This window comes from Oncorhynchus keta, chromosome 22, assembly GCF_023373465.1.
Source record: "Oncorhynchus keta strain PuntledgeMale-10-30-2019 chromosome 22, Oket_V2, whole genome shotgun sequence".
Taxonomy (NCBI): Eukaryota; Metazoa; Chordata; class Actinopteri; order Salmoniformes; family Salmonidae; genus Oncorhynchus; species Oncorhynchus keta.
Window position 1 is genome coordinate 32,209,231 of NC_068442.1, and position 27,557 is coordinate 32,236,787.

The window sequence follows — 27,557 nt, forward strand, 5'->3', positions numbered from 1 at the left end:
GGTATATGGCATATTATTTTTTATTTTGTATTTGCTTATAGCCCACACTAACACTACTGATCATGAGCGAGTCACAATCACATCCTTTGATGTGTCATCGTTGTCACTTTTTGTGATAGTAATTTTTGAGTTTGGTACACTGAAGGCGTATGTCCAACAGTCACAGTTTGCCCCTGCAAACTAAACCCTAGTAATTGCTATTTGGAGGTACTCTAAGCCCTCTATCCATCAAGCCAGACCCAAAGATAACTCTCTTCCAGCCTCCTATACACAGACTGCTATCATTAAGCAATAAAGCACGAGGGGGTGTGGTATATGGCCAATATACCACGGCTAAGGGCTGTTCTTAAGCACAATGCAACGCGGAGTGCCTGCATACAGACCTTAGCCGTGGTATATTGGCCATATATCACAAATCCCTGAGGTGCCTTACTGCTATTATAAACAAACTGGTTACCAACATAATTAGAGAAGTAAACATAAATGTTTCGTCATACCCATGGTATACAATCTGATATACAATCAGCCAATGAGTATTCAGGGCTTGAACCACCCAGTTTATAATAAGGCCCTACTCCTAGTAAGGCCTATAAAGAAGGCCATATGGACCTGTTTCTGGGGCTTACCTGGACATGGCGATCTCAGCCTTCTGCTTGGCGATGTCTGCAGCCTTCTCGGCCGCGTCCACAGCCCGGTCCACCTTCTCTCTGATCTTACTGGCTCTGAGGGGGATCAGGTTCTTTCTCTTGCCGCTCACCAGGACATTCTGCTTGTACTTGCCCTCCTCCTTGGTCCCGTCAGGGAAGGTAGTGCAGCCGTATCCGTGCCGCTTGTTTCCCCCCCACTCCCCCTCATAGTGCAGGCCGTCCGAGCGCCGGCTCACGCCAAAGCCTGTGCGCTTGTCGTTCTTCCACTCACCGCAGTAGGTCTCTGTTGCCGTGGCGTCCACATCATCCTCGGCAGCGGCCAGTTCGGCCTCGCCTTCTCCCAGGCTGATGGTGGAGTTGACTGAGCTGACCGTGCTCATGCCCGCCTCGCTGCGGAACGAGCTCTGCTTGGAGCGCTGGCTGGCTAGAGAGCTCCTGGACTCGGACTTCCTCAGTTTGAGTCCACTGAGGATCGAGCGACCTCGGAACAGACCCTTTTTCTTGCCCTTCAGCAGCTCTGCCTCGCTAGGTGCCGTGAGCACGAAGCCCCCCCGCGACACGGCCGGACTGCCAGCAGAGCCCATCCCACCCACGCACGCCACGCCGGCCCGGTCCGGGAGCAGAGCCATCCCGTTACTGTGCTCCGAGCGCAAGGAGTTTATGGAGGTACGCAGCGGAGAGCGGATGACGGCTGCCATGCCGTACGGCACACTCTGCCGCAGGCCGTATCCCTGTCGCATCCCCCCCAGCCACTGGCCCTGGTACGTACCTGGAAAGAGAGAGACAAAGGTCACAATGCATACCAATATGATATAACAGCATATCAATAAATAATTCATTTTTATATTTCACAATACAACAACAACACTAGAGATAGAGATATGTGCCTAAGGGGGCTAATGAACATACTGCAGAGTCTAGCATGTGTAAATGCCTCTTTGTCTGTTTCGGGACTCAGCTGATGACATTACAGCCTACTACAGTAATACTCGCTGCCTGAACACACACTCTTCCCCTCCAGCATTGTCTGCATCTTACCTGAAACACTAAGTTCAAGTGCTTCAATTAGGGACTAAACCATGCAGTATTACCATAATAACAACAACCAAACATACTACTACTACTACCACTACTTATACTGCCAGTACCAACACTACTATACTAAGGATATCAAGTAAAAATACTGCATCCCAGGCTGTATCCCAGTCATCATTATATGTATGAGGGAAACTGTGGCGAGATAGTAAGTGAAGAGCACTCATAACATCTATCAACATGTCCATCCCGTTATCTATCACTATATCCATCCCGTTACCTGTCAGCACTGTTATTTAGGGGTCATATTGCCAACAAAATAATGTAATGTTCTTTTCTCTGAAATGTCCAGTATGGCAGCTGGTCATCATGTCGTCTGCCAACCGCCCTGATTGATCATGTCTCAGTGTGTTCCTATATAGAGGTAGCAAATGGACATTAGGTGCCTGAACAGTGTATCAAAGAACTGACCCTGACTGGCTAGGGTCAAAGGTGAGGCTCCACTGGGCACTGGATTCCATAATTAAATTCAGTGGTGCTATATTATGTCAAAGGTTTTCAGCCCGATGCAATACATGACATATCTATAGGGATAGGTAGCATTGTTTCCTATTGTGAACTACACTCTAAGTCTATTTAGTCTGTGAATAGGTCCAATACTTGTTCAGTACACTGCCTTAGTAGTTTATATTTTAAAGATGTCGCAGGATTTTTACTCTCTTTTTCTCTATTTCCCATTCCAGTATAGGTCCATCTGTTGGATATCTCTGTAGTGCTGAAATCTAACACAATTCATTTGCATCTCTCTCTGTCTCTCTCTCTCACACACACACACACACACACACACACACACACACACACACACACACACACACACACACACACACACACACACACACACACACACACACACACACACACGCACACAATCCTTGTGGGGACCAAACAATTGATTCCCATTCAAAATCATATTTTCCTTAACCCCAAACCTAACCCCAAATCTCTTAACTCTAACCCCTACGGAGCTGTGAGGGGAACGGCACCTCAGTACCTCCAGGCTCTGATCAGGCCCTACACCCAAACAAGGGCACTGCGTTCATCCACCTCTGGCCTGCTCGCCTCCCTACCACTGAGGAAGCACAGTTCCCGCTCAGCCCAGTCAAAACTGTTCGCTGCTCTGGCCCCCCAATGGTGGAACAAACTCCCTCACGACGCCAGGACAGCGGAGTCAATCACCACCTTCCGGAGACACCTGAAACCCCACCTCTTCAAGGAATACCTAGGATAGGGTAAGTAATCCTTCTCACCCCCCCCTAAAAAGATTTAGATGCACTATTGTAAAGTGGCTGTTCCACTGGATGTCATAAGGTGTATGCACCAATTTGTAAGTCGCTCTGGATAAGAGCGTCTGCTAAATGACTTAAATGTAAATGTTAAATGTAACCCCTAATCCTAATTGTAACACTAACCCAAATTGTAACCCTAAACCTAAACACTAAGCCTAAAATAGCGTTTTTCTTTGTGGGGCAGACAAAATGTTTCCGTGTTTTACTATTCTTGTGAGGACTGCTGGATTAATTGCCCGATCTATAGGATCCATCTATGTACAAGTATTCATCTATGTTCCGTCCTTTCCATACTGCCAATGACTGAGCAAACCCTCTGATGTAACAGCTCTTCTGCTCGGTGATTCATCGCAGCAAGCTTTCTAGAATTTGCTGCTTAAGTGTGGAATCAGCACACATACAGATGTAGGATCTTAATTGGATCACCCTGTTGCAAAACTTGTAGTGTATTTGAGGTTTTAAAAGGCTTCTAAAGTTTGTAATTTTCACATTGACATTTCGGACTTGATTTTCCCTTGTGAAAAATGTATCAACCCCTACAAAAATGACCATGAATTATAATCCTCATAATAATTCATATTTCCTCTTGCTGCATGATTATTTTCCTGCTGTAGCAAACTGGATCAAATTTAGATCCTACATATGTGTAGGCCCATATAAGGATGCACACACACACACGCACGCGCACACACACATACACTCTCCCCTTTCCTCTCTGCCTTTATTGCTATCTTTGGGCTGGCGTGTCAGTGAAATGCATAAGGTTGGATGGCTCAATGAGGCAACAGCAGAGAGAGTGTGGGATATCCCCACCCCCACAGCAACACACTGCTGCTGCTACTTCTACTGCTGCTACTCCTACTGCTGCTACATCTACTGCTGCTACTGCTGCTACTTATACTGCTGATACTGCTGCTACTCCGACTACTGCTACTTCTACTGCTGCTGCTGCTGCTACTTCTACTGCTGCAACTGCTACTGCTGCTACTTCTACTGCTGCTACTTCTACTGCTGCTACTTCTACTGCTGCTGCTACTTCAACTGCTGCTACTACTTCCACTGCTGCTGCTGCTGCTACTTCTACTGCTGCTACTTCTACTGATGCTACTTCTACTGCTGCTACCACAGTAGTATGGAAACCTACTGAAACCTACTACTCTTCAAAACAGGCCTGGCAGTCTGGGTGGGCATTGAATATTTCTGTGTGTTTGAGTGTGTGCGGGGGGGGTAGTGAAATAGGTAGACAGAGAAGAGAGAAAGAGGGAGAGGGCAAGACTAAGACCAAGCTCTAACATATCTCTCATGTGGAGGTATTAATCATTGTCATACCTCCCCCCGTTCCACATACGTCTGACCATCACAGAGACAGCTGGCCGACATCTGGGCACACCCGCCCGATCCTAAAGGAGGTGAAGCTTTAAAAGAGTTGAGAGGGACGTCTCCCTCCCATGAGAGAGCAGCGAACGTAAACTCTGATTCTTTGGCAATCCATTGACATAGCCATGGGATCATCATCTCACCATTACTTGTATCTCACTACAGCCATTAGTAAAGCATAGCTAGGCTAATGCCTGATGCAAGTTTGCACACATGAACATTAATTATGAGGCAAAATAAATACAATGCCACATCTAGCAGAGAAAAATGCAGTAGTCTACCTGAATATACTTTTAACAAATATGTGTTAATTGAATTCAAAGTATCAAGTGCTCCTGAAATGTCAGTGACATTTTCCTTCTGGCTTAATTTTGACATTGACATAAAAATCCTGTCATTACACATGCCATGAATCATTCCACATCAAGCAAAACATATTTTATGCTTACTTGAGTTGTGTCATCCTTGTGTAGCCTTATAGACTTTAGGAATGTTTTAATACGCTGCATCGTGACCCAAAGTGTAGGCCTATTGTCATTGGAGCTCTCCAAGGTGCTGAAATGATAGAATTCTCTCTGTGGGGGTGGATGGATGCACGTTCATCATTGGTTTGCTTGTATGTGCCCTTTACAACTCTAACAGGAAGTCGGAAAGCCTATTTAAATTCAGATCGACGCTAGTTTCATCAGTTAATTTGGCTGTGGTAGAAAACTCCGCGTCGTGGAGGCATCTCTCAGTCGTGTTAATAATCAGTGAGGCAAGCATATTATTCAATTTCCCCACAGCTATGAAAACATCTAGGATTCTGAAAATATATTTTAATTCACAACGTGTCACATGCTGCCGGCGTTCAGATTCGGCCTAGTATGTGATGCATGTAGCCTGACTACAATAATCCTCTGTCGTTTATTTTCGTATTGGTTTCTATGGACTATGCAACTCAGATGTTAAAACGAATCCGGTGGAAGTTTTCCGCCGAAGGGCTGCGAGATGGGTTTTGCAACAGCAGTACAGGGGACAGCATGGAAATGGTTAAACGTGGAAAGATCAAAGACGCGAAAACATCAGAGAAACTCTGATTAGATCACGCGCCAACCAACCCCCTGTCTGAATTCATGATAGTTATGTGTTCTTCTGTTTCTAGGTTAAACTTGTCTGTTGTATATTCACTCCAACAGAGATGGCGCCTCTTTTTAAAAGTTTAGGCCTACTAAATCTGTAATCAAATGATGAATCTCATTTTGATATTTTAGGCCGCATTGTGAGTTAAATCCATGACAGAGGAAATTGAGAAGGATGGCAGAAAGTGTGTTTGGATTGTCTCTTTCATGAATTATTTATATTTTACAAAGTCAGCACTTGCACTTCAGACTTGTATGTTTGTGTGTGAGAGAGAGAGTGAGAGAGACAGACAGAGAACGTGAAATATATATATATATATATATAAAAAAAGTCTGGTGATGGTTATGCTTAGGCAAACAAACTATGAAGGAAAATAGAAATTGGGCATTTTGCCCATCTACCAGGTACATTTTTTAGTATTTAAAAAAATGATTTTATTATTTTAATTAAAATGTATAAATATTGAAACAAAATGGCATTACTATTAATATCCCCACTATTATGGGGTTTTGATGTAAGGTCCCTCTTTTCATTATTGCGCCAAATCATGTCCAAATCATCCTAATGTATCATAAAACGGCCTGTTTAACTCAATGAAGATACTTATAGATGATGTGGACATGATTTGGAAAATGCTAATTTAGGTACCATTGACATGCAACACACACCTTAAATTTGACTGCTTTATTAAAAACTGATTTCAAATTCTCTCTAAACAAGTGGATTATTTATCTTTAGGCTCTCCTAATTGTACACTATATGACCAGAAGTATGTGGACACCTGCTTGTTGAACATCTCATTCCAAAATCATGGGCATTAATATGGAGTTGGTCCCACCCTTGCTGCTATAATGGCCTCCACTCTTCTGGGAAGGCTTTCCACTAGATGTTGGAACATTGCTGCTGGGACTTGCTTCCATTCAGCCACAAGGTGGTGAAGCGTGATTTATCACTCCAGAAAACGTGTTTCCACTGCTCAGGAATCCAATGGCGGCAAGCTTTACACCACTGGAAACCCATTTCATGAAGCTCCCGAAAAAAAACTGTTATTGTGCTGACGTAGCTTCCAGAGGGAGTTTGGAACTCTGGAGTGAGTGTTGCAACCGAGGATAGGCAATTTTTACGGGCTATGCGCCTCAGCACTTATGAGGCCTACCACTTCACCGCTGAGCAGTTGTGGCTCCTAGATGTTTCCTCTTCACAATTACAGCACTTACAGTTGATCGGGGCAGAAATTTGACGAACCGACTTGTTGGAAAGGTGCCACTTAATGGTTCTACTGCCTATGTTTGTCTATGGAGAGTGCATGGTTGTGTGCTCGATTTTATACACCTATCAGCAACGGGTGTGGCTGAAATAGCGAATCCACTAATTTGTTGGGGTGTCTACATACTTTCGCATATATACTGTATATATATATATATATATATATATATATGTATATATGTATATATGTATATAAAGTTTATAGAGAACTTAATTCAATTATATATAGAACCATTTCTAAATGACAAAATGTTCGACCAATTTACTTCGTTTTGTTGTTGAAGTCACTTAAAACATTTAGATCAGACAGATTACAGTTTTAGTTGAGCAAGAGTAGTGGCAGCCAGGGAAAGAGTTTGGAAAAGTTTTTGTGACATAAAGTGGTTTCTGGCTTGAACAGACACGGACAGACTGCAATCCAGAACAGAATAAAGCGAGCAAAACTGTTGCAAAAACGTCAACATTCAAAATGAGCTGCAGTTAAAAGCTAAATCTCTCAGTAAGCTTAAATCGACTACGGATGTTATCCGGGATTTGGTTTTGAGCTTTTTCTGTCACAGAGAGGTGATGGTGTGCCCCTGTCTTAGATTTTCCCATTTAAGGATTATTAACACATAGAAACATCAGACTATTGATTTATCATTTGAACGCTAATTCTCTCAAAATTGCCCTGTACATCTCAAAATTGATTTACATCGTGCTCATAATTTTGAATAACTAAGCATGCTATTTATTTGGCCTCATAACATAATCTGGTTCAACAGCAACAAGATATGTTCTTTAATAACTGCGATAACACACCATGCATGATGATGTAACAACAAACCGTAGACCCCTCCACATCTGTACATGGTTCAAACCACTTCTTAACAACCATGTTGGTATGTAGGTCAGGGATCACATTATAAAGACTACTGTACTGTAAGGTTTAACAGGTTGACTCAAATCCAGATAGACAACTGTCAGGGCAGTTTCCTATAGCTTTCAGTTTTGTGAGTGTGTTTTACTCCCAATCACATAGTGTGTGATAATCAGCGTGAATTATCATGTGACTGATGGTGTACAATGGAGCGTCAACAACCATCAGAAACACTTGTAAATTAGCTACATGACAATTATTAACACAGACTGTTGAAGTGTTCTCCATAGATACCTTGGATGGGTCCCTTATTCCATGGCCATTGGCAGTATAGAATGTCTGACTCCATCTGAGGGGTAAGACATTGGAAAGACAATGCTACTTTAACCTCTCTGTAGCTTTGACTCCTCCCTCCTCTCTGTCACTGTCTACTGTGATTGTGATTAAGCAGCCAGATTAGTGCCCAAATAAGTAAACCCCATTAGCAAAATCAACCAGCCAATCAGAGCAAGGAACACTGACTCCCCTGTGACACGCTGACTTGCTGCGTGTCTGTGCGTTTCCACAGCAACTTACTGTACAGAGACAAGAGGTAGTGAGGCACGAGGGAGACAGAAAAACAACTGCTCAGAGCATAGATCCTTTTCCTCCTTTCAGTTGTGGTTTGATAAGGAGGTTATGCAACATGTGTGATCACAGATCGGGGGGTAGAATGCAAGACTATTTCTTATTTACGATGATGGATGTTGTAATCAGCTGATTAACGTTGTTGTTTGGCAAAACATGCTGTAGCTTACAGACACAAGGAGTATACTGGTGTCTTTTAAAGACACTGACTGATTTATAGACACAGTGAAGTGTTACATAATGAATACTGACTGTAGATATCAAGTATCTGAGTGTCTCTCATACGACAATAATCGACTATTCCTCATTTTCATACATCTTTATCTACCAGTTTATCTTCTCCAAATCCATTTCTCTCTATTACATCTCATACTCATTTCATTATAACAAAGCCTCACAGGCCTAGTGCTCTCTTCAGAGTGGATGCTGTAACTGTTATCATTGTGGATATAGTACTGTATCATATCTGTTCTGCATATTCTGTCCCCATTAGCCTGCTCTCTCTCCTCGTTCAGCCAGTGTTGGGTGGGCTGCTGGTTGGGTGCATGATTGTGTAAGGTGCTAGAGAGTTATATAAGCTTAACAATGGTGTTGCACCAGGAGGTTTCACCAGAATAATTCAAACTATTCTACAGACAGTTATGTCCTTTAACTGTGTGATTGTTTTAGTACCTTTGTTTTGTGATATGAAATGTTTTGATGAATATATCTGGATGGACCTGGAATCCACCTTAGGAGAGATGTGTGTATTTGGGGTATAGCAAGGACTTCCAGGCTCTCATCACTGTCATCTTCAAAGTGTGTAGAGCATTTATGGCCTTAGAACTAGATCTCTCCCAGCCCAGCCTGGTCTCATAGACTAGCCGTAACATAGTAAACGTATATCAAATCAAATTGTATTTGTCACATGCCTCAAATACAACAACCTTACCATGAAATGTTTACTTACGAGCCCTTAACCAACAATGCAGTTCAAGAAATATAGTTAATAAAATATTTACTATATAAATTAAAGTTAAGAAAAATGTATCAATCAAACAGTAACACAATAAATGTACATAACAATAACGAAGCTATATACAGAGAGTACCAGTACTGAGTAAATGTGCGGGTGTACAGGTTAGTCGAGGTAATTTGTAAAGTGACTATGCATTGATAATAAACAGCAAATAGCATCAGTGTAAAAACAAATGGGGGGGAGGGGTCAATGTAAATAGTCAGGGAGGATTAATTGTTCAGCAGTCTTATGACTTGATGGTAGAAGCTGTTAAGGAGAAGTTTGGTCCTAGACTTAGCACTCTAGTACCACTTGCCATATGGTAGCAGAGTCTATGACTTGGGTGACTGGAGTCTTTGACAATTTTTTGGGCCTTCCTCTGACCGCCTAGTATATAGGTCCTGGATGTCAGGAAGCTTGGCCCCAGTGATGTACTGGGCCATACTACCCTCTGTAGCGACTTACAGTCAAATGCCTAGCAGTTACCATACCAGGCGGTGATGCAACCGCTCAGGATGCTCTCGATGGTGCAGCTGTAGAACTTTTTGAGGATATGGGTACCCATGCAAAATATTTTCAGTCTCCTGGGGGGGAAAGGTGTTGTTGTGTTCTCTTCATGACTGTCTTGGTATGTTTGGACCATGAAAGTTTGTCGGTGATGTGGACATCAAGGAACTTGAAACTCTCGACTCCTCCGCTTCAGTCCCGTCGATGTTAATGGGGAACTGTTGGCCCTCCTTTTCCACTGAGACCAACAAATTAGTATGATATGTTACACTTGGTATGGTTACAAAAAATGAAAGTAGGTTTGTTGGTTGCGGTGGACGAAAGTCGAGCAACTCAAAGATTGTGAGTTCTTTGAGACAACTTTAGCATTATAAATTGTAACATATCATATGAAATGGGTGATGGACATAAACAAATGAATACATACCATATGAAACGTAACATATCATACTAAATGGAACGCCTGGGATTTACGTACAGAAGGATACAAAATGCTCTGAGACCAGGTTGCCCAGCCAGGTTTACCATGAGTTTCTCTGTCTGGTTATGGGAACTTCACCCTGACTGCTTATTTCCTATTCATGGCTGTACAGGTAATCTGGAATATCTCTTTCTCTCTCTCCGACTGCATGCAGAGTCCGGAAGGCCTTAGTTTGGGCCTCTAAATGTATCTCCCATTGCAGCTCGAGCAGCGGAACTTCTTACTTAAATGACAGATGGACGGAGAAAGAGAGCTTAGTTTCTGAGTAACAGGAGAATAATGAAGCAGGAGACAGTTCAATTTTGTGTGTGTGTGTGTTGATGCCTTACACAGAGGGTACTACTCAGCCATAACATGACTCAGTCTGAGTCTGGGTCTTACCTCCATCAGAGTAGGTCTCCGTACCGTATCCGTCCTGAAGACCGTTGTTCCAGGTTCCCTCGTACTTCCCGCTGGTGCCGGTGCTCTCCCTGAGGCCGTAGCGTCCCTTAAATCCACTTGTCCACTCCCCCTTGTACACCCACTTGCCCTTGTTCTCAACCCCAATCCCATGGCGCTTGCCCTGCGCCCAGGTGCCCTGGTAGGTGTTCCCACTGGGCCAGGTGTACACCCCCACCACCTCAAAACCATGGCTCCAGGACCCTGAGTACTCGCCTTGGCCCTTAGGCCCAGTGCAGATGCCATGGCCGTGGGCTTTGCCTTCCTGCCACCCGCCACAGTATGACCCCCCATCATCAAAGTTGAACCTGCCCCCAGTGGACATGCATGAAATAGGTTTTGGCAAATCCCCCAAATCTCAAAAAAAGAAAAAACACAGTTGGGGTCGGAGTTGGTGATGATGAGGTGTGAGGGGGAGGAAGACACACATACAAATCCCCTGGGTTGACTTAAAGAAGAAAAAGAAAAATAGCCCCCAGAGTGTAGGGTCCCTCCTGTGAGGCCGGAGCAGCGGGAGCCTCTTCAGACCATTATCCTGGAGCTGTGGTTCACTGTCACTCCCAGTCCAATCTCCTACAGCCGCAGCTCACAAATGGGAAAAGGTCTATGCCAGCCATGTGACTTCCCTGCTGACACAGATGCAGAAAACCCTCCTTCTCCACGTTTTGGGTTCTTTCCCCCTCCCTCCACACAGGGCCCCACCGCCGGCACTCTCCCAGCCACTCTTTAGCGCTCCCTGGCAGCTGAGCACCACCAGGCTCCACCTAGAAACCCCAGGTAACACAGCTAACAGTCAGCCGCTGGCCAGATCCGACACCATTTCCAGCTTTACAGATCCATCTCTTCTGGCTGGCTCAGCTTGTCGTCTGTACCCAACCCACCCAACATGCTCCTGCTGCACAGTGCAATACAGAAACAGAGAGAGAGAGAAAGAAAAAAAGAGGGATTCAGCTTGTTTCTCTCCTGATGCCTCTGCTAGTGAACAGCAATGCAGTCTCTTCCCATATGCACACATACATACGTACACTCTCACCAACAGCAAGTGCGCACACGGACCATGAAAAAAAAACAAGTGATCTGATTATTTTCCTCCTTTCTTTTCCCTTTCCCTCTCTCTTTTTTCATCCTCGTCCTTAAGTGGTTGAGCGATGCTGATGCTTTTATTCTTGTTCCCTTTCTGGTGAGAAATCCAGATTTATCTCTGCTTTTCCTCCTCTTAATGCGCCATGCTCTTAATTTTTATGTATCACTATCTGCCTTTTCGGTTGTTGTTTTATTCCCCACTTCTCTCCTTATGGTTGGGTCTCTCTCTCTCTCTCTTTCTCTCTCTCTCTCTCTCTCTCTGGTGTCTCTCAAATCTGCTCATTAGAGGAGGACTGTTCCAATGCAGCCAACACCCCCTCCCCCTCACATGCATGCTCCTGTTTTTAAAGAGACAGAGGCAGCATAACATCCAAGCCTCTCTCCTCTCTCTTTTGCAGCCCTGAAGAGCAGAGATTGCTTTTCTATTTGCATGCCTTAGCCTTTTCACCTCTCCATCGCTGGTATGTGCATAAAAACATATTTAATCATTATGTAAGATAATTATATGGTAATAGATAGAGACTGGTAAATCTGTTTATTAGATATTATTTACCAGAGTTCTGTTGAATCATTATGTTAGGTAATCTTCCATAAACACTCTTAATACTGTAATAATAATAATAATGTAATGCACATTAGTTTGACATGATATCAGAGGAATAACATTGACATACATAACTTAAATGATTTACATTTTAACATCCAAAGTTAAGACATTATTGAAAGATACAGATGAAGAGGATGCTGAGTTAAACATCTCTATGTTATGACAAGGTCATAGTGACAAGGTCATAGTGACAAGGTCATAGTGACAAGGTCATAGTGACAAGGGCATAGTGACAAGGTCATGTTCTCCTTTTCAAAATGGCGCGGTAATGGATAGCAGCCGTTTTACGGGCTCCTGACCAATTGTGCTATTTTGTGTGCTTTTTTGCACTGATCAAATATTTTGTACATAATGTTTCTGCCAATGTTTCCTATGACCAAAATAGCTTTTGGACATCAGAACAGCGATCACTAACCTCGATTTAGATGAAGAAAGGCACAGGGTGAACCCAAAGTGCAAAATATAAAGTACTCAGGAAATAGTAGGAGAGATTCCTCTCAGGAAAACAAGTAACATTTGCAATGACCAACAAAGACAAAAGGCAGAGGGAGTATATATACACTGTGATAGAGTGGGGATTGGAACCAGGAGTGTGTGATGATGACGAGACAAGTCCGGGGATGATGAGTGAAGGGCGTTTACCAGCAGTTGGTTCGGCAGCAGCTAGAAGGCCAGGCGACACCGAACGCCAGAGCTGGACAGGAGGGGGAGCCAAGTGAAGGCTGGTGTGACACATGTCACCTGTGAAACTACAGGCGAAAAAAACTCTAAATCACCTTTACTCCACATACAGAAATGCATACAAAGATCACACTCCATTTGGCAAATCTGACCATAATGCTATCCTCATGATTCTTGCATACAAGCAAAAACTCAAACAGGATGTACCAGTGGAAGTCGTCCGAAGAACCGGATGCTAAGCTACAGGACTGTATCGCTAGCACAGACTGGAATATGTTCTGGGATTCACCCTTGAAAAGTTTACCACATCAGTCACTAGCTTCATTAATAAGTGCATCAACGATGTTGTCCCCACAGTGACAGTACGTACATATCCCAACCAGAAATCATGGATTACAGGCAACATCCGCACTGAACTAAAGGCTAGAACTGCCGCTTTTAAGGAGCGGGACACTTATCCGGATGCTTATAAGAAATACCACTATGTCCTCTGATGAACCATCAAACAGGCAGTGTCAATACAAGGCTAAGATCGAATCCTACTACACTGGCTCTGACACTCATCGAATGTGGCAGGGCTTGAAAACTATTACAGATTACAAAGGGAAACACACCCATGGGCTGCCCAGTGACGCGAGCCTACCAGATGAGCTAAATGCCTTCTATGCTCGCTTTGAGGTAAGCAACACTGAACCATGCATGAGAGCACCAGCTGTTCCATATGACTGTGTGCAAGACATTTGAACAGGTTGACATTCACAAGGCCGCAGGGCCAGACGGATTACCCGGAGGCGTACTCAGAACATGTGCTGGCCAGCTGGCAAGTGTCTTCACTCACATTTTCAACCTCTCCCTGACCCAGTGTGTAATACCTACATGTTTCAAGTAGACCCCCATAGTCCCTGTGCTCAAGAATGCCAAGGTAACCTGTCTAAATTACTATCGCCCCGTAGGACTCACCATAAAATACTTTGAAAAGCTGGTCATGGCTCACATCAACACCCTTTTCCCAGATACCCTGATCCCACTCCAATTCACATACCGCCCCAACAGATCCACAGATGACGCAATCGCTATTGCACTCCACACTGCCTTTTCCCACCTGGACAAGAGGAACACCTATGTGAGAATGCTGTTCATTGACTACAGCTCAGCATTCAACACCATAGTACCCTCCAAGCTCATTGCTAAGCTAAGGACCCTTGGACTGAACGCCTCCCTCTGCAACTGGATCCTGGACTTCCTGACGGACCACCTCCATGTGGTGAGGTTAGGCAACAACACATCCGCCACGCTGACCCTCAACACTGGGGCCCCTCAGAGGTGCACGCTTAGTCCCCTCTTGTACTCCCTATTCACCGACATCTGCGTGGCTGCACATGACTCCAGCACCATCATTAAGTTTGCTGATGACCCGACAGCGGTAGGTCTGATCCGTGATGACGATTAGACACCCTATAGAGAAGAGGTAGAGACCTGGCAGTCTGGTACCAGGACAACAACCGCTTCCTCAATGTCTGCAAGACAAAGGAACTGATCGTGGAATTCAAAAAACGGAGTGCCGAGCACGCCCCCATTCACATCAACAGGGCTGTAGTGGAACGGGAGCTTCAAGTTCCTTGTTGTCCACATCACTATGGACCTAACATGGTCCACACACACCCCGCACAGTCGTGAAGAGGGCACAGCAGCGCCGCTTCCCCCTCAGGAGGCAGAAAATATTTGGCATGGGCCCTTGGATCCTCAAAAAGCATCACCGCTTGGTATGGCAAATGCACCACCCTTGACTGCAAAGTGCTACAGAGGCTTGGTGCGGACAGCCCAGTACATCGCTGGGACCGATCTCCCTGCCATCCAGGACCTCTATATCAGGCGGTATCAGAGGAAGGCCCGAAAAATTGCCAAAGACTCCAGCCACCCAAGCCATAAACTTTTCACTCTGCTACTGTCTGGCAAACGGTACCAGAGCATCGGCTCTCGGACCAACAGGCTCCAAGACCGCTTTTACCCCGAAGCCATAAGACTGCTAAATAGCCAGACTCCTAAATAGTAAATTAATGGTACCCAAACTATCTGCACTGACCCTATGCACATTCAGTAGACTATATATACAAACCATATACACACTCACTCATACACACTACATTGACACTGCCAAACAAAACCCACCCACATTCACATACACTACATATGCACACATACACAACACACACATGCAGACCGACACAACACAAATGCACAAACATACACATTATACACCCACACTTTTCCACTCATTATTTGCTGCTGCTACTCTGTTCTTTATTTTACTCCCCTAGTCACTACTCTGCCTTCATGTACATACAGTATATACCTCAAATACCTTGTACCTCTGCCCATTGATCTGGTACTGGTATTCCCTGTATACTGGATACTGTAGCTCCATTCTTGTGTATTTTATTTTATTCCTCATGTTACTATTTTTTATTTATTTTTATACTCTGCATTATTGGGAAGGGCTCGTAACGGTAAAGTCTACACCAGTTGTATTTGGCCCATGTGCCAAATAAAATTTGATTTGATTTTGACATATCTACCGCAATTATCTCCTATATATATATATATATATATATAGCCAAGTTATCGTTACTCATTGTGCATTTATTATTATTTATTTTATTACATGCTTTATTTTTCTATTATTTCTCTATTTTCTTTCTCTCTACATTGTTGAGAAGGGCCTGTAAGTAAGCATTTCACTGTTAGTCTACACCTGTTATTTACGAAGCATATGACAACTACAAATTTGATTTGATTCTAGTCTCTCTTCAGGTGCTCTCCCTATCACACGCTCAGCTGGCATGTTGTCGATGTGTTTATCCTGTCAATTACCTGGGATGAGATCAGACTGAGCTGAGCTGGGTATAAATAGAATGAGAAGACTGACACGCTAACCTCACCTCTCTCAGTGTTGTGGGTTGTGCGGTTCCTCTAGTCCAGTGGTTCTCAACCTTTTTTGGTTACTGTACCAATCACATTTTGCTCTGCCTGGAGTACTCCAGAAGTACCCTCTCATTCTTTCTACCAGTAGACCTACGGTTGTATGAGTTTTTTCAAGTACCCCGAGGATAGCCCAAGTATCCTGAGGGGTACACGTACCCCTGTTTCCGAACCAATGATCTAGTCTATACTCTGGACCCAGATAGGCAGTGTAGGCGGTATGGGACTCATTACTGGTCCCTCCCCGGAAAAATTGTGTTTTTGTACAGTAGGCCTCTTATCAAATCAATTGTGTGCCCTCTAGCTCACCTATCTCAGGTTCTCGCCTTCATTGGGTGAGTCCCAGCAGATATTATCTCACAAAGGCTTCCAGGGCCCATAGGAGCAATTATGTCCTGACACCTTTGTCCTTAGAGCTCCAAAACACACACATACTCAAGTTACAACCCAGCAGCCAAAGTTATTGTCATACCTCCAGTACGCCAAATCAGACACAATATCCAATAGGTTAACAGATGCCATTAGCAAAATGTGTGTGTGTGGGCCTGCTGTGGGGCTGTGAGGGAATTTGAGCAATTGGCATGGAGTGCCTGTGGTTCGACTGAAGCCACACAGCTGATAGCTACTCTCAATGACCGAATGACAGTCACCATCCTCCATAGGGAAAACATACCATGCTGATTCATCCTCATCCTCATCCTCATCACCATCACCGAACATTCTCTCTGAAACATATCCGTGGACCTTTACAAAAACAGTCAACAGCAAAGAAAGGGTTCCTTCCCTATGTTGTTGTCAAGTGAAATAACAGCAAGGAGATGTAGACCAGAATTGAACAGAAACCTACTCTCTTGACCTGCCATCTGTTTAAAACGATTATCAAGTGCACATCTTAGTTGTTTATTTTATCTAACCTTTATTTAACTAGGCAAGCTAGTTCAGAACAAATTCTTATTTACAATGACGGCCTACCAAAAGGCAAAAGGCCTCCTGTGGGGACGGGGGCTGTGATTAAAAATACAAATATAAGACAAAACACACGTCACGACAAGAAGGGAGAGACAAATAAAATAAAATTGTTTTGGTCACATACACATGGTTAGCAAATGTTAATCTGGTGTAGCTAAATGCTTGTGCTTCTAGTTCCGACAATGGAGTAATATCTAACAAGTAATCTAAAAAAATCACAACAACTACTGTCTCGCCCTGACCGTAGATTGCTTTGTATGTTTCTAATTTCAGTTTGGTCATGGTGTGATGTGGGTGGGTATTCTATGTTTTATGTCTAGGTGTTGTGTTTCTATGTTTAGGCCTGGTATGGTTCCCATAAGAACCATAATTAGGCAGCCTGTTTTCCCATTATGGGTGTGGGTAGCTGTTTCTGTTTTATGTTTGCACCAGACAGAACTTCTTCGGTTTTATTTCGTTCTCTTGTTGTTTTTGTCATTCAGTGTTCTGTTCTATTAAATAATCATGAACACTTACCACGATGCGCTTTGGTCCTCACCTTCTTCCACCTCCAACAGCCGTTACAACTATCTTATACACACAAATGTAAAGGGATGAATAAGAATATGTACATATAAATATACGGATGAGCGACGGCCGTGTGGCATTGGCAAAATGCAGTAGATGGTATAGAACACAGTATATACATATGAGATGAGTAATGTAGGACATGTAAACATTATTAAAGTGGCGTTATTTAAAGTGACTAGTGACACCTTTATTAAGTCCATTTATTTAAATAGCCCGAGAGTTGAGTCTGTATGTTGGCAGCAGCCACTCTATGTTAGTGATGGCTGTTTAACAGTCTGATGGCCTTGCAGTTTTTCAGTCTCTCGGCCCCAGCTTTGATGCACCTGTACTGACCTCGCCTTCTGGATGATAGTGGGGTGAACAGGCAGTGGCTCGGGTGGTTGTTGTCCTTGATGATATTTTTGGCAATCCTGTGACATTGGGTGCTGTTGGTGTCCTGGAGGGCAGGTAGTTTGCCTCCGGTGATGCGTTGTGCAGACCTCACTACCCTCTGGAGAGCCTTGCGATTGAGGGCAGTGCAGTTGAGTGAGTGTTTTAGGTGACAAGACAAATTTCTTCAGCCTCCTGAGGTTGAAGAGGCGCTGTTGCACCTTCTTCACCCCACTCTCTGTGTGGGTGGACCATTTCAGTTTGTCCATGATGTGTACGCAGAGGAACTTAAAACCTTCCACCTTCTCCACTACTGTCCCGTCGATGTGGATGGGAGGGTGCTCCCTCTGCTGTTTCCTGAAGTCCACGATCATCTCCTTTGTTTTGTTGACATTGAGTGAGAGGTTATTTTCCTGACACCACACTCCGAGGGCTCTCACCTCCTCTCTGTAGGCTTTCTCCTTGTCGTTAGTAATCTGGCCTACCACTCTAGTGGTGTCTGCAAACTTGATGATTGAATTCGAAGCGTGCATGGCCACGCAGTCATGGGTGAACAGGGCTCAGGAGAAGACTGAGAACGCACTCTTGTGGGGCACCAGTGTTGAGGATCAGCGGGGTGGAGATGTTGTTTCCTACCTTCACCACATAAGGGCGGCCCGTCAGAAAGTCCAGGACCCAGTTGCACAGGGCGGGGTCGAGACCCAGGGTCTCGAGCTTAATGACAAGTTTGGAGGGTACTAAGGTGTTACATGCTGCGCTGTAGTCAATGAACAGCATTCTTACATAGGTATTCCTCTTGTCCAGGTGGGATAGGGCAGTGTGTAGTGTGAGGGCGATTGCATCGTCAGTGGACCTGTTGGGGTGATAAGCAAATTGGAGTGGGTCTAGGGTATCAGGCAGGGTGGAGGTGATATGATCCTTGACTAGTCTCTCAAAGCACTTCATGATGACAGAAGTGAGTGCAACAGGGCGATAGTCATTTAGTTCAGTTACCTTAGCTTTCTTGGGAACAGGAACAATGGTGGCTATCTTGAAGCATGTGGGGACAACAGACTGGGATAGGGATTGATTGAATATGTCCGTAAACACACCAGCCAGCTGGTCTGCACATGCTCTGAGGACGCGGCTAGGGATGCCGTTTGGGCTGGCAGCCTTGCGTGGGTTAACAAGTTTAAATGTTTTTCTCACGTTGGCCACAGAGAAGGAGAGCCCACAGGCTTTGGTAGTGGGCTGTGTCAGTGGCACTGTATTGTCCTCAAAGTAAGCAAAGAAGTTGTTTAGTTTGTCTGGGAGCAAGACGTCGATGTCTTTCTTTTTGTAATACATGATTGACTGTAGACCCTGCCACATATGTCTCGGGTTTGAGCCATTGAATTGCGACTTTACTTTGTCTCTATACTGACGCTTTGCTTGTTTGATTGCCTTGCGGAGGGTATAGCTGCACCATTTGTATTTGGTCATGTTTCCAGTCGCCTTGTCATGATTAAAAGCAGTGGTTCGCTCTTTCAGTTTTGTGTGAATGCTGCCATCAATCCATGGTGTCTGATTAAAAAAGGTTTTAATAGTCACAGTGGGTACGACATCTCCAATGCACTTGCTAATAAACTCGCTCACTGAGACAGCATATACAGTGGGGCAAAAAAATATTTAGTTAGGCACCAATTGTGCAAGTTCTCCCACTTAAAAATATAAGAGAGGCCTGTAATATTCATCATAGGTACACTTCAACTACGACAGACAAAATGAGAATAAAAATCCAGAAAAACACATTGTAGGATTTTTTATGAATTTATTTGCAAATTATGGTGGAAAATAATTATTTGGTCAATAACAAAAGTTTATCTCAATACTTTGTTATATACCCTTTGTTGGCAATGACAGAGGTCAAACGTTTTCTGTAAGTCTTCACAAGGTTGGTATTTTGTCCCATTACTCCATGCAGATCTCCTCTTGGGGTGGCAGGGTAGCCTAGTGGTTATACTAGTAACCGGAAGGTTACTAGTTCAAACCCCTGAGCTGACAAGGTACAAATCTGTCGTTCTGCCCCTAAGCAGGCAGTTAACCCACTTTTCCTAGACCATCATTGAAAATAAGAATTTGTTCTTAACTGACTTGCCTAGTTAAATAAAGGTAAGAATAGAGCAGTGATGTTTTGGGGCTGTTGCTGGGCAACACAGACTTTCAACTCCCTCCAAAGATTTTCTATGGGGTTGAGATCTGGAGACTGGCTGGGCCACTCCAGGACCTTGAAATGCTTTGTACGAAGCCACTCCTTCGTTGCCCTGGCGGTGTGTTTGGGATCATTGTCATGCTGAAAGACCCAGCCACGTTTAATCTTCAATGCCCTTGCTGATGGTAGGCTTTGTTACTTTGGTCCCAGCTCTCTGCAGGTCATTCAGTAGATGCCCCCGTGTGGTTCTGGGATTTTTGCTCACCGTTCTTGTGATCATTTTGACCCCACGGGGTGAGATCTTGCGTGGAGCCCCAGATCGAGGGAGATTATCAGTGGTCTTGTATGTCTTCCATTTCCTAATAATTGCTCCCACAGTTGATTTCTTCAAACCAAGCTGCTTACCTATTGCAGATTCAGTCTTCCCAGCCTGGTGCAGGTCTACAATTTTGTTTCTGGTGTCCTTTGACAGCTCTTTGGTCTTGGCCATAGTGGAGTTTGGAGTGTGACTGTTTAAGGTTGTGGACAGGTGTCTTTTATACTGATAACAAGTTCAAACAGGTGCCATTAATACAGTTAATGAGTGGAGGACAGAGGAGCCTCTTAAAAAATAATTTACTGGTCTGTGAGAGCCAGAAATCTTGCTTTTTTGTAGGTGACCAAATACTTATTTTCCACCATAATTTGGAAATAAATTCATTAAAAATCCTACAATGTGATTGTCTGGATATTTTTCCCTCATTTTGTCTGTCATAGTTGAAGTGTACCTATGATGAAAAGTACAGGCCTCTCTCATCTTTTTAAGTGGGAGAACTTGCACAATTGGTGGCTGACTAAATACTTATTTGCCCCACTGTACATCAATGTTATTGTCTGAGGCTATCCGGAATGTATCCCAGTCCACGTGTTTGAAGCAATCTTGAAGCCTGGAATGGTCAGACCAGAGTTTTATATACCTGAGCATGGCTGTTTCCTGTTTTTGTTTCTGTCTATAGGCTGGGAGCAACAAAATGGAGTCGTGTTCAGATTTCCTGAATGCAGGACGGGGGAGGGCTTTGTAAGCATTGCGGAAGTTAGAGTAGCAATAATCCAGAATGCTATCAGCTCATGTCGCGCATTCGATATGCTGATAGAATTTAGGAAGTCTTGTTCTCAGGCTAGCTTTGTTAAAATCACCAGCTACAATAAATGCAGCCTCGGGATGTACGGTTTCCAGTTTACATAGAGTCCAGTGAAGTTCTTTCAGGGCCGACGAGGTATCTGCTTGGGGGGTATACACAGCTGTGACTATAATTGAAGAGAATTCTCTTGGAAGATAATGTGGTCGGCATTTGATTGTAAGGATTGATTCTAGGCCAGGTGAACAAAAGGACTTGAGTTCCTGTATGTTGTTGTGATTACACCATGAGTCGTTAATCATAAGGTTAATCACCCCCGCCCTTCTTCTTACCAGAGAGATGTTTGTTTCTGTCGGCGCGATGCATGAAGAAACCGGGTGGCTGTACCAACTCTGACAACATATCCCGAGTGAGCCATGTTTCCGTGAAACAGGGATTGTTACAATCTCTGATGTCTCTCTGGAAGGCAACTTGTGCCCTAATGTAAGAAATAATACATTTAAAAAAACAAATAACTGCATAGTTTTCTAAGGATCTGAAGTGAGGTGAACTTCTCTGTCAGTGCCATCTTACAATACATCACGCAAAGCAGCTACAACTGTCAGTAAGAGTGTCCATGATTGAGTCTTTGAATGAAGAGATTGAGATAAAACTGTCCAGTTTCAGTGTTTGTTGCAGCTCGTTCCAGTCGCTAGCTGCAGCGGACTGAAAAGATGAGCAACCCAGGGATGTGTGTGCATTGGGGACCTTTAACAGATTGTGACTGGCAGAACGGGTGTTGTATGTGGCAGATGATGGCTGCAGTAGATATCTCAGATAGGTAGGAGTGAGGGCTAAAAGGGTTTTATAAATAAGCATCAACCAGTGGGTCTTGCGACGGGTATACAGAGATGACCAGTTTACAGAGGAGTATAGAGTGAGAGCGAGAGAGAGAGAGAGATTCCTACTGCCTGAGCTATGTTGTTGATGTAAATTGAGAAGAGTGTAGGGCCTAGAATCGAGCCTTGGGGTACACCCTTGGTGACATGCATTGGCTGACAAAGCAGATGTTCTGATTTTATACATTGCACTCTTTGAGAGAGGTAGTTAGCAAACCAGGCCAAAGACCCCTCAGAGACACCAATACTCCTTAGCCGGTCCACAAGAATAGAATGGTCTACCATATAAAAAGCTTTGGCCAAGTCAATAAAAATAGCAGTACAACATTGCTTAGAATCAAGGGCAATGGTGACATCATTGAGGACCTTTAAGGTTTCAGTGACACATCCATAACCTGAGTGGAAACCAGATTGCATACCAGAGAGGATACTATAGACATCAAGAAAGCCAGTCAGTTGATTATTGACAAGTGTTTCCAACACTTTTGATAAACAGGGCAAAATAGAAATGGGGCTATAACGGTTAGGATCAGCTTGATCTCCCCCTTTAAATAAAGGAGGAACCGTGGCTGCATTCCAAGCAATGGGAACCTCCCCAGAGAGGAGAGACAGGTTTAAAAGGTCAGAGATGGGCTTGGCGATTATAGGGGCAGCAACCTTAAAGAACAAAGGGTCTAAAACATCTGAACCAGATGTTTTTGGGGGTCAAGTTTAAGGAGCTCTTTTAGCACCTCGGATTCAGTGACCGCCTGCAGGGAGAAACTTTATAGTGTGGCAGGTGAAAAAGAGGAAGGAGCATCAGGGCTAGTCGCATTAGAAGGGGTGGGAGATGAGGAAATGTTGGACGGGCAACGAGGCAAACAAATAAATCTAGATCTGTGAATGTTTCTGACCTAAGTGAATGTGTGTTGGGATTTGGATACTAAAAGGGATGGCAGCAGAACTGAATCAGCATGATCGATCAGGGGAGATTGGCTATGCTGCTCTATCTGCTGAACCGAGTGCACTGACATGTGACCTCTGGTAATGTTAACACAGTCACAATTTACACTTCCCACATGTCATCACAGTTATATCATCAGTTAGGCAAACCTCATACTTTTGTAGGCCTTGTACTTCATCCATAGTTTTATTCAATGTGATATTCAGTCTGATCCAGAGGGGTTGGGTTAAATCCGGAAGACACATTTCGGTTGAATGCATTCAGTTGAGCATCTGACTCAGTATCTCCTTTCCCTTCCCAGTTCATTAACTTTAATATGCAGTGCTTTCATATGATAACATTTGGAATTTGCATTATAATGGAGTTGGAATATCTTTGTGCACTGTGCTCAGCATTTTGAAAATGCTATATTTGAGAATAGATTTTTATTTGTGTGTGTGCTGACCCATCAGGTTTTTGGTACTGTAGTGCAAAAAAGCTTTAACTAATGGTGACATCTACTGTTTTTTTATGGAAAGTGCAAGGCCATATTTTAGCAGGGAAAAGGCCTCACAACAAGCTCAGAAAACTTGAAAATCTCATTAGGTGAAATTCAAGATTACCATATTCAAATAGCCCTTAATGTTTATGATTACCAGTTGTATGAGGTCAAGGAAGGAAATGCCATTAGATAATACTCACACATCAAACAACGGCATATTTGTCCATATATGAATGCAGAGATTCGAAATATGTGTGCATAATATATTTCTAAAGACGTAGAAGGGTAGCCTACTGTTTTAGGCCATAGTCCGAACAAGCTACTGTACAGCTCAACTGTATATAAAGGCCATGTTCATGGACCAAACGTACACAGACAGAGTGACGCAATGAAAATGGCAATTCCAGAAATTCAAACTTTACTCTTCTGCTGCTCCTCTTACACTAATATCAGTTTGCAAAGACATTTGAAGACAAATTATGACATATGTGTCTGTCTTAAAAACAATCAACTTCTTCAACTCATACACTTCAGAGGTTGACTTGCGCTTTACAAAGTACATTCTCGTTTACCAAATCGGAGACGTAAATATTATGAGCGCATGTGAAAAAGATGTGTAGGCTCGTGCAGATACTTTTCTGACCAATCACACCAGCAGCTGGGGTTACTGACAAGCTGTAGTACACCCAATCGAAGTGTATGTTTTTCGCTGATGGGTTTAGCTGGCAGTTTGGAATAGTGTCACGTTCAAAACAACTGGGAAATCGAAAAAGAACGAGCTTCGACTGGGGAAAAATATTTTGAACGGTCATCCAACTCGGAATTGCAAGCCGGAAACTCTGGCATCTTGTTAGATCTCAGACTTTACTACCTGAAGATGACTTACGTTATGATTTGACCTCGTTTTCCCCTAAGTTCACACTTTTCTTTAAAGCACCAAAGTTACTACACAGCTGTTTTTTTTTGACAGGATGTAAGGGGGGCTCAGAACTCGAAAATCTCCGACTTCAGTGCGTTCAAGAGAACTGGGAAATCTCCACTGGGAGAAAAAAGAAACTGGCATATTTCTAGAGCTCCGGCTTTCCGACCTGAAGATATCTGACGTCATGATTTGACCTCGTTTTTTCCGAGTTCCCAGTTGTTTTGAAAGCACCAATTGTTGTTATTCGTCTGGAACAAATCTAAACGCGTCCCTGGTTAAATTTACGACCAATAGGATTTAACTGAATCGTTTGCGTTTAAACTTTAACCCCTAGGTTACTGGCTATAGTTTATAGGCTACATGCAGTTTATGGTCTTCTTTATTGGCAGACACTCAGAATTTCAACGAATACCGTGCGGATTCCCATCGAAAATGATTTTCTTACAGGGAATAAACGGAAAGTAGTGCCTTTGACACTGGAAGTAAATTATCTATGTGTGTAATACTCATATGGTGTTTTTGTTATTTAAATCTACTTCATGTAGTACTTGTTCCATAATCGACTGACGTGGGGACCTCGGAGGGCTGGTCGAGAAAGCCTGGATGACTGGATACTACGCTGAGCCTCGCAGTACAGTAACCCTACTCATGCTTTTGTTTATAGACTTTCAAGTGATTATCGCTTTGGTTACATATTTCAATAATGTCGCAACTGGCCTGTAAACAAAGAAAGACGACGTGCTGTAATTTATTTTCCCGAAAACTCATGGTCGTGGATAGTCTACATTGAATACGATTATTGTCAACCAAATAACCAGCGTCATTGACCCAGGTGGACGTTTACTAACTGTTCAGGCAGGTTCCTGCACGCTCTCTGTTTAATGGTTAGGCTACTTGTACCGTAAATGGAAGTTTGTCTTGACTAATTTTGGTATTGCCATTTTATTATTGTTGAGCCTAATCGCAATCAACAAAATAATCCATGTTTAAACGTGTGAGTCGATTTTAAAATGGTTGAAAATCGATGCTCCGTTCAAAGGGAAGGGGTCTACCGCTGGTTTTCGATATTGAACTCGGCCCAGAGAGCTGAGTTCATTTGTGGGCTTTTGGACCTCTGTGTTCCCATCGAACTACGCTTCCTCGGGTCGTGCTTGGAAGATTTAGCCCGCAAGGACTATCACTCCCTCAGGGATGCCGAGATCAAAGCCAACAACCCCGCTGACCTCTCGAACCTTACCAACATCACGGACGAGGTCGTGAGGAGCAAGCTGCTTATCTCCCTTGCACTTCTCAGCTCCGACAATCGAGAGGCTGCGGGTGTTCTCTTCCGAACGCTCACGCACATCGACAGCATCATAAACAACTACGGCCTGCAGCTCAACGATGGACAAACGGATGAGCAGTTCCTTCTCCTCTTCACCATGGCATCCAATCACCCGGCTTTCAGCTTTCATCAGAAGCAGGTGCTAAGACAGGAGCTGACCCAGATCCAGGAGATCCTGCAGGTCACTTGTGGAGAGCAGCAGCCCGGGACTGGTGGCTGCGACGGGACTGGAGCGCTGGCCACCCTGTCTCCCGCCACTAACATCCCAACCTACATCACTGCGCCCACCCTCCACTCCTGTCAGGTCGGGTGTCCATGTTCTCATAAGGTAGGTAATTTAATGTCCTCCCTGTTGTCACTTGATGGCCAGATATATGAATGGTATTGTGCCACTTACAAGTTTGAGCAACCATCCAAAACACAACGTTCTATGATAGCCTACACTTCTAGAAAATAGGTGCTATCTAGAACTTCCCATATGAGAACCCTTTGAAGAACCCTTGTTGGTTCCAGGTAGAACACCTTTGGTACCAAGTAGAACCGTTTTGGGTTCCATGTAGACCCCAACATGGATCCCAAAATGGTTCTACCTGGAACCAAAAATATTTTTTACTTGGAACCAAAAGCCCCCATGGGGACAGCCGAAGAACCTTTTTGGAACCCTTTTTTTCTAAGAGTGTACCTAACAAGCCAAAAAGTTAGTGAGTGTCAGTGCTAGGAGGCTAACCAGAATCATTCAACAGCTCCCTACACTGTTCTGGTTCTGGGAGTGATGCATCTTGTGGGACAGGCAGCTATTGTACCCTTTTTTGGATAAAATGATCATACGAGGGGACATTGTTTTGTACATACACTGTTGGCCTACATTATTTATAACTGATTGAGAATAGATTGTTACACTGTAATTACGCTAATACACCTTACCTTTTACTTGTGTGGGTTTTTCCAAAAGTAGGAAGAGAATGATAACATTCTAGCCCTTCCCCCATTTCTAGGTCATGTTGAGACATACTAGGGCAATTCTACGATAACAGAAATGATGCCGAGACTCAGATAGTTTACTTTAAAATGTGTGTCAAACAAAATCCACTGATTGCAAAGTTAAACAAACCATATAACTTAATGCGCAAGGACGACTTAATCATTTCCACAGTAAATTTGACAAAAACACATATTTACTATTTTTTTTGTCATTTAGCAGACACTCTTTTCCAGAGCAACTTACAGGAGCAATTTGTTCACCTAGTCAGCTCGGTGAACCGAACCAGCTACCTTTCAGTTACTGGCCCAACACTCTTAACCACAAGGCTACCTGCAGAACAGTGCAGATGCAAAGTTTGGTAACACAATGACTGCACAAACAGCACAAAACGACATTCTGTTATCAACATTTGCATCTGTGCTGTTCTTCAAGTGTGTTTTTGTTAAGTCTTCATGGACATTTTTTGAAGTGGTCCTGGTGCATAATAGTTGTATGGTTTGTTTAACTTTGCAATGTTTGGTTTTGGTTTGACATACATTTCGACGTGAACTATCTGAGTCTGAGCGTCATTCTGTTATCATGGAATTTCCCACCACTAACAAATGTGACCGAAAAGGAATTAATTGAACTAAACAAACATGCTTTTTTGCTGGTCCCCCCAGGGGCATATCTGTCTGTTGTACTCAACCATTGGTATCCTGAACATTCACTCATACACTCTGTCTGTAGATTCAGCATGACTTTTTACCTCTTTGGACAACCAGATGTTAACACAGCAA

The 27,557-nt window shown here is 43.6% G+C and overlaps 3 protein-coding genes across 9 annotated transcripts in view; 2 read left to right on the top strand and 1 right to left on the bottom strand.

Moving 5' to 3' along the window:
• LOC118401363 (junctophilin-3-like) overlaps nt 1–12,042 on the bottom strand; it is a 33,603-nt gene extending 21,561 nt beyond the window's left edge. For all 7 annotated transcript variants that reach the window (XR_008075526.1, XR_008075525.1, XR_008075524.1 and 4 more), the window contains exons 1-2: nt 10,646–12,042; nt 627–1,416 (exon numbers count right to left, since the gene is read on the bottom strand). Coding sequence is in view for 3 of the 7 variants with exons in the window: in XM_035798795.2 (XP_035654688.1) it covers nt 627–1,416; nt 10,646–11,027 (1,172 nt within the window). In the remaining 4 variants the exon portion in view is untranslated. The remainder of the gene's footprint in view (nt 1–626; nt 1,417–10,645) is intronic.
• LOC118401366 (kelch-like protein 25) overlaps nt 2,707–27,557 on the top strand; it is a 997,662-nt gene continuing 972,811 nt past the window's right edge. Inside the window, exon 1 of the transcript XR_008075527.1 lies at nt 2,707–2,971. The gene's annotated coding sequence lies outside the window, so the exon portion shown is untranslated. The remainder of the gene's footprint in view (nt 2,972–27,557) is intronic.
• LOC118400861 (zinc finger CCHC domain-containing protein 14-like) overlaps nt 24,538–27,557 on the top strand; it is a 40,261-nt gene continuing 37,241 nt past the window's right edge. Inside the window, exon 1 of the mRNA XM_052475037.1 lies at nt 24,538–26,124. Within this exon, the coding sequence (XP_052330997.1) occupies nt 25,483–26,124 (642 nt within the window). The 5' untranslated portion in view covers nt 24,538–25,482. The remainder of the gene's footprint in view (nt 26,125–27,557) is intronic.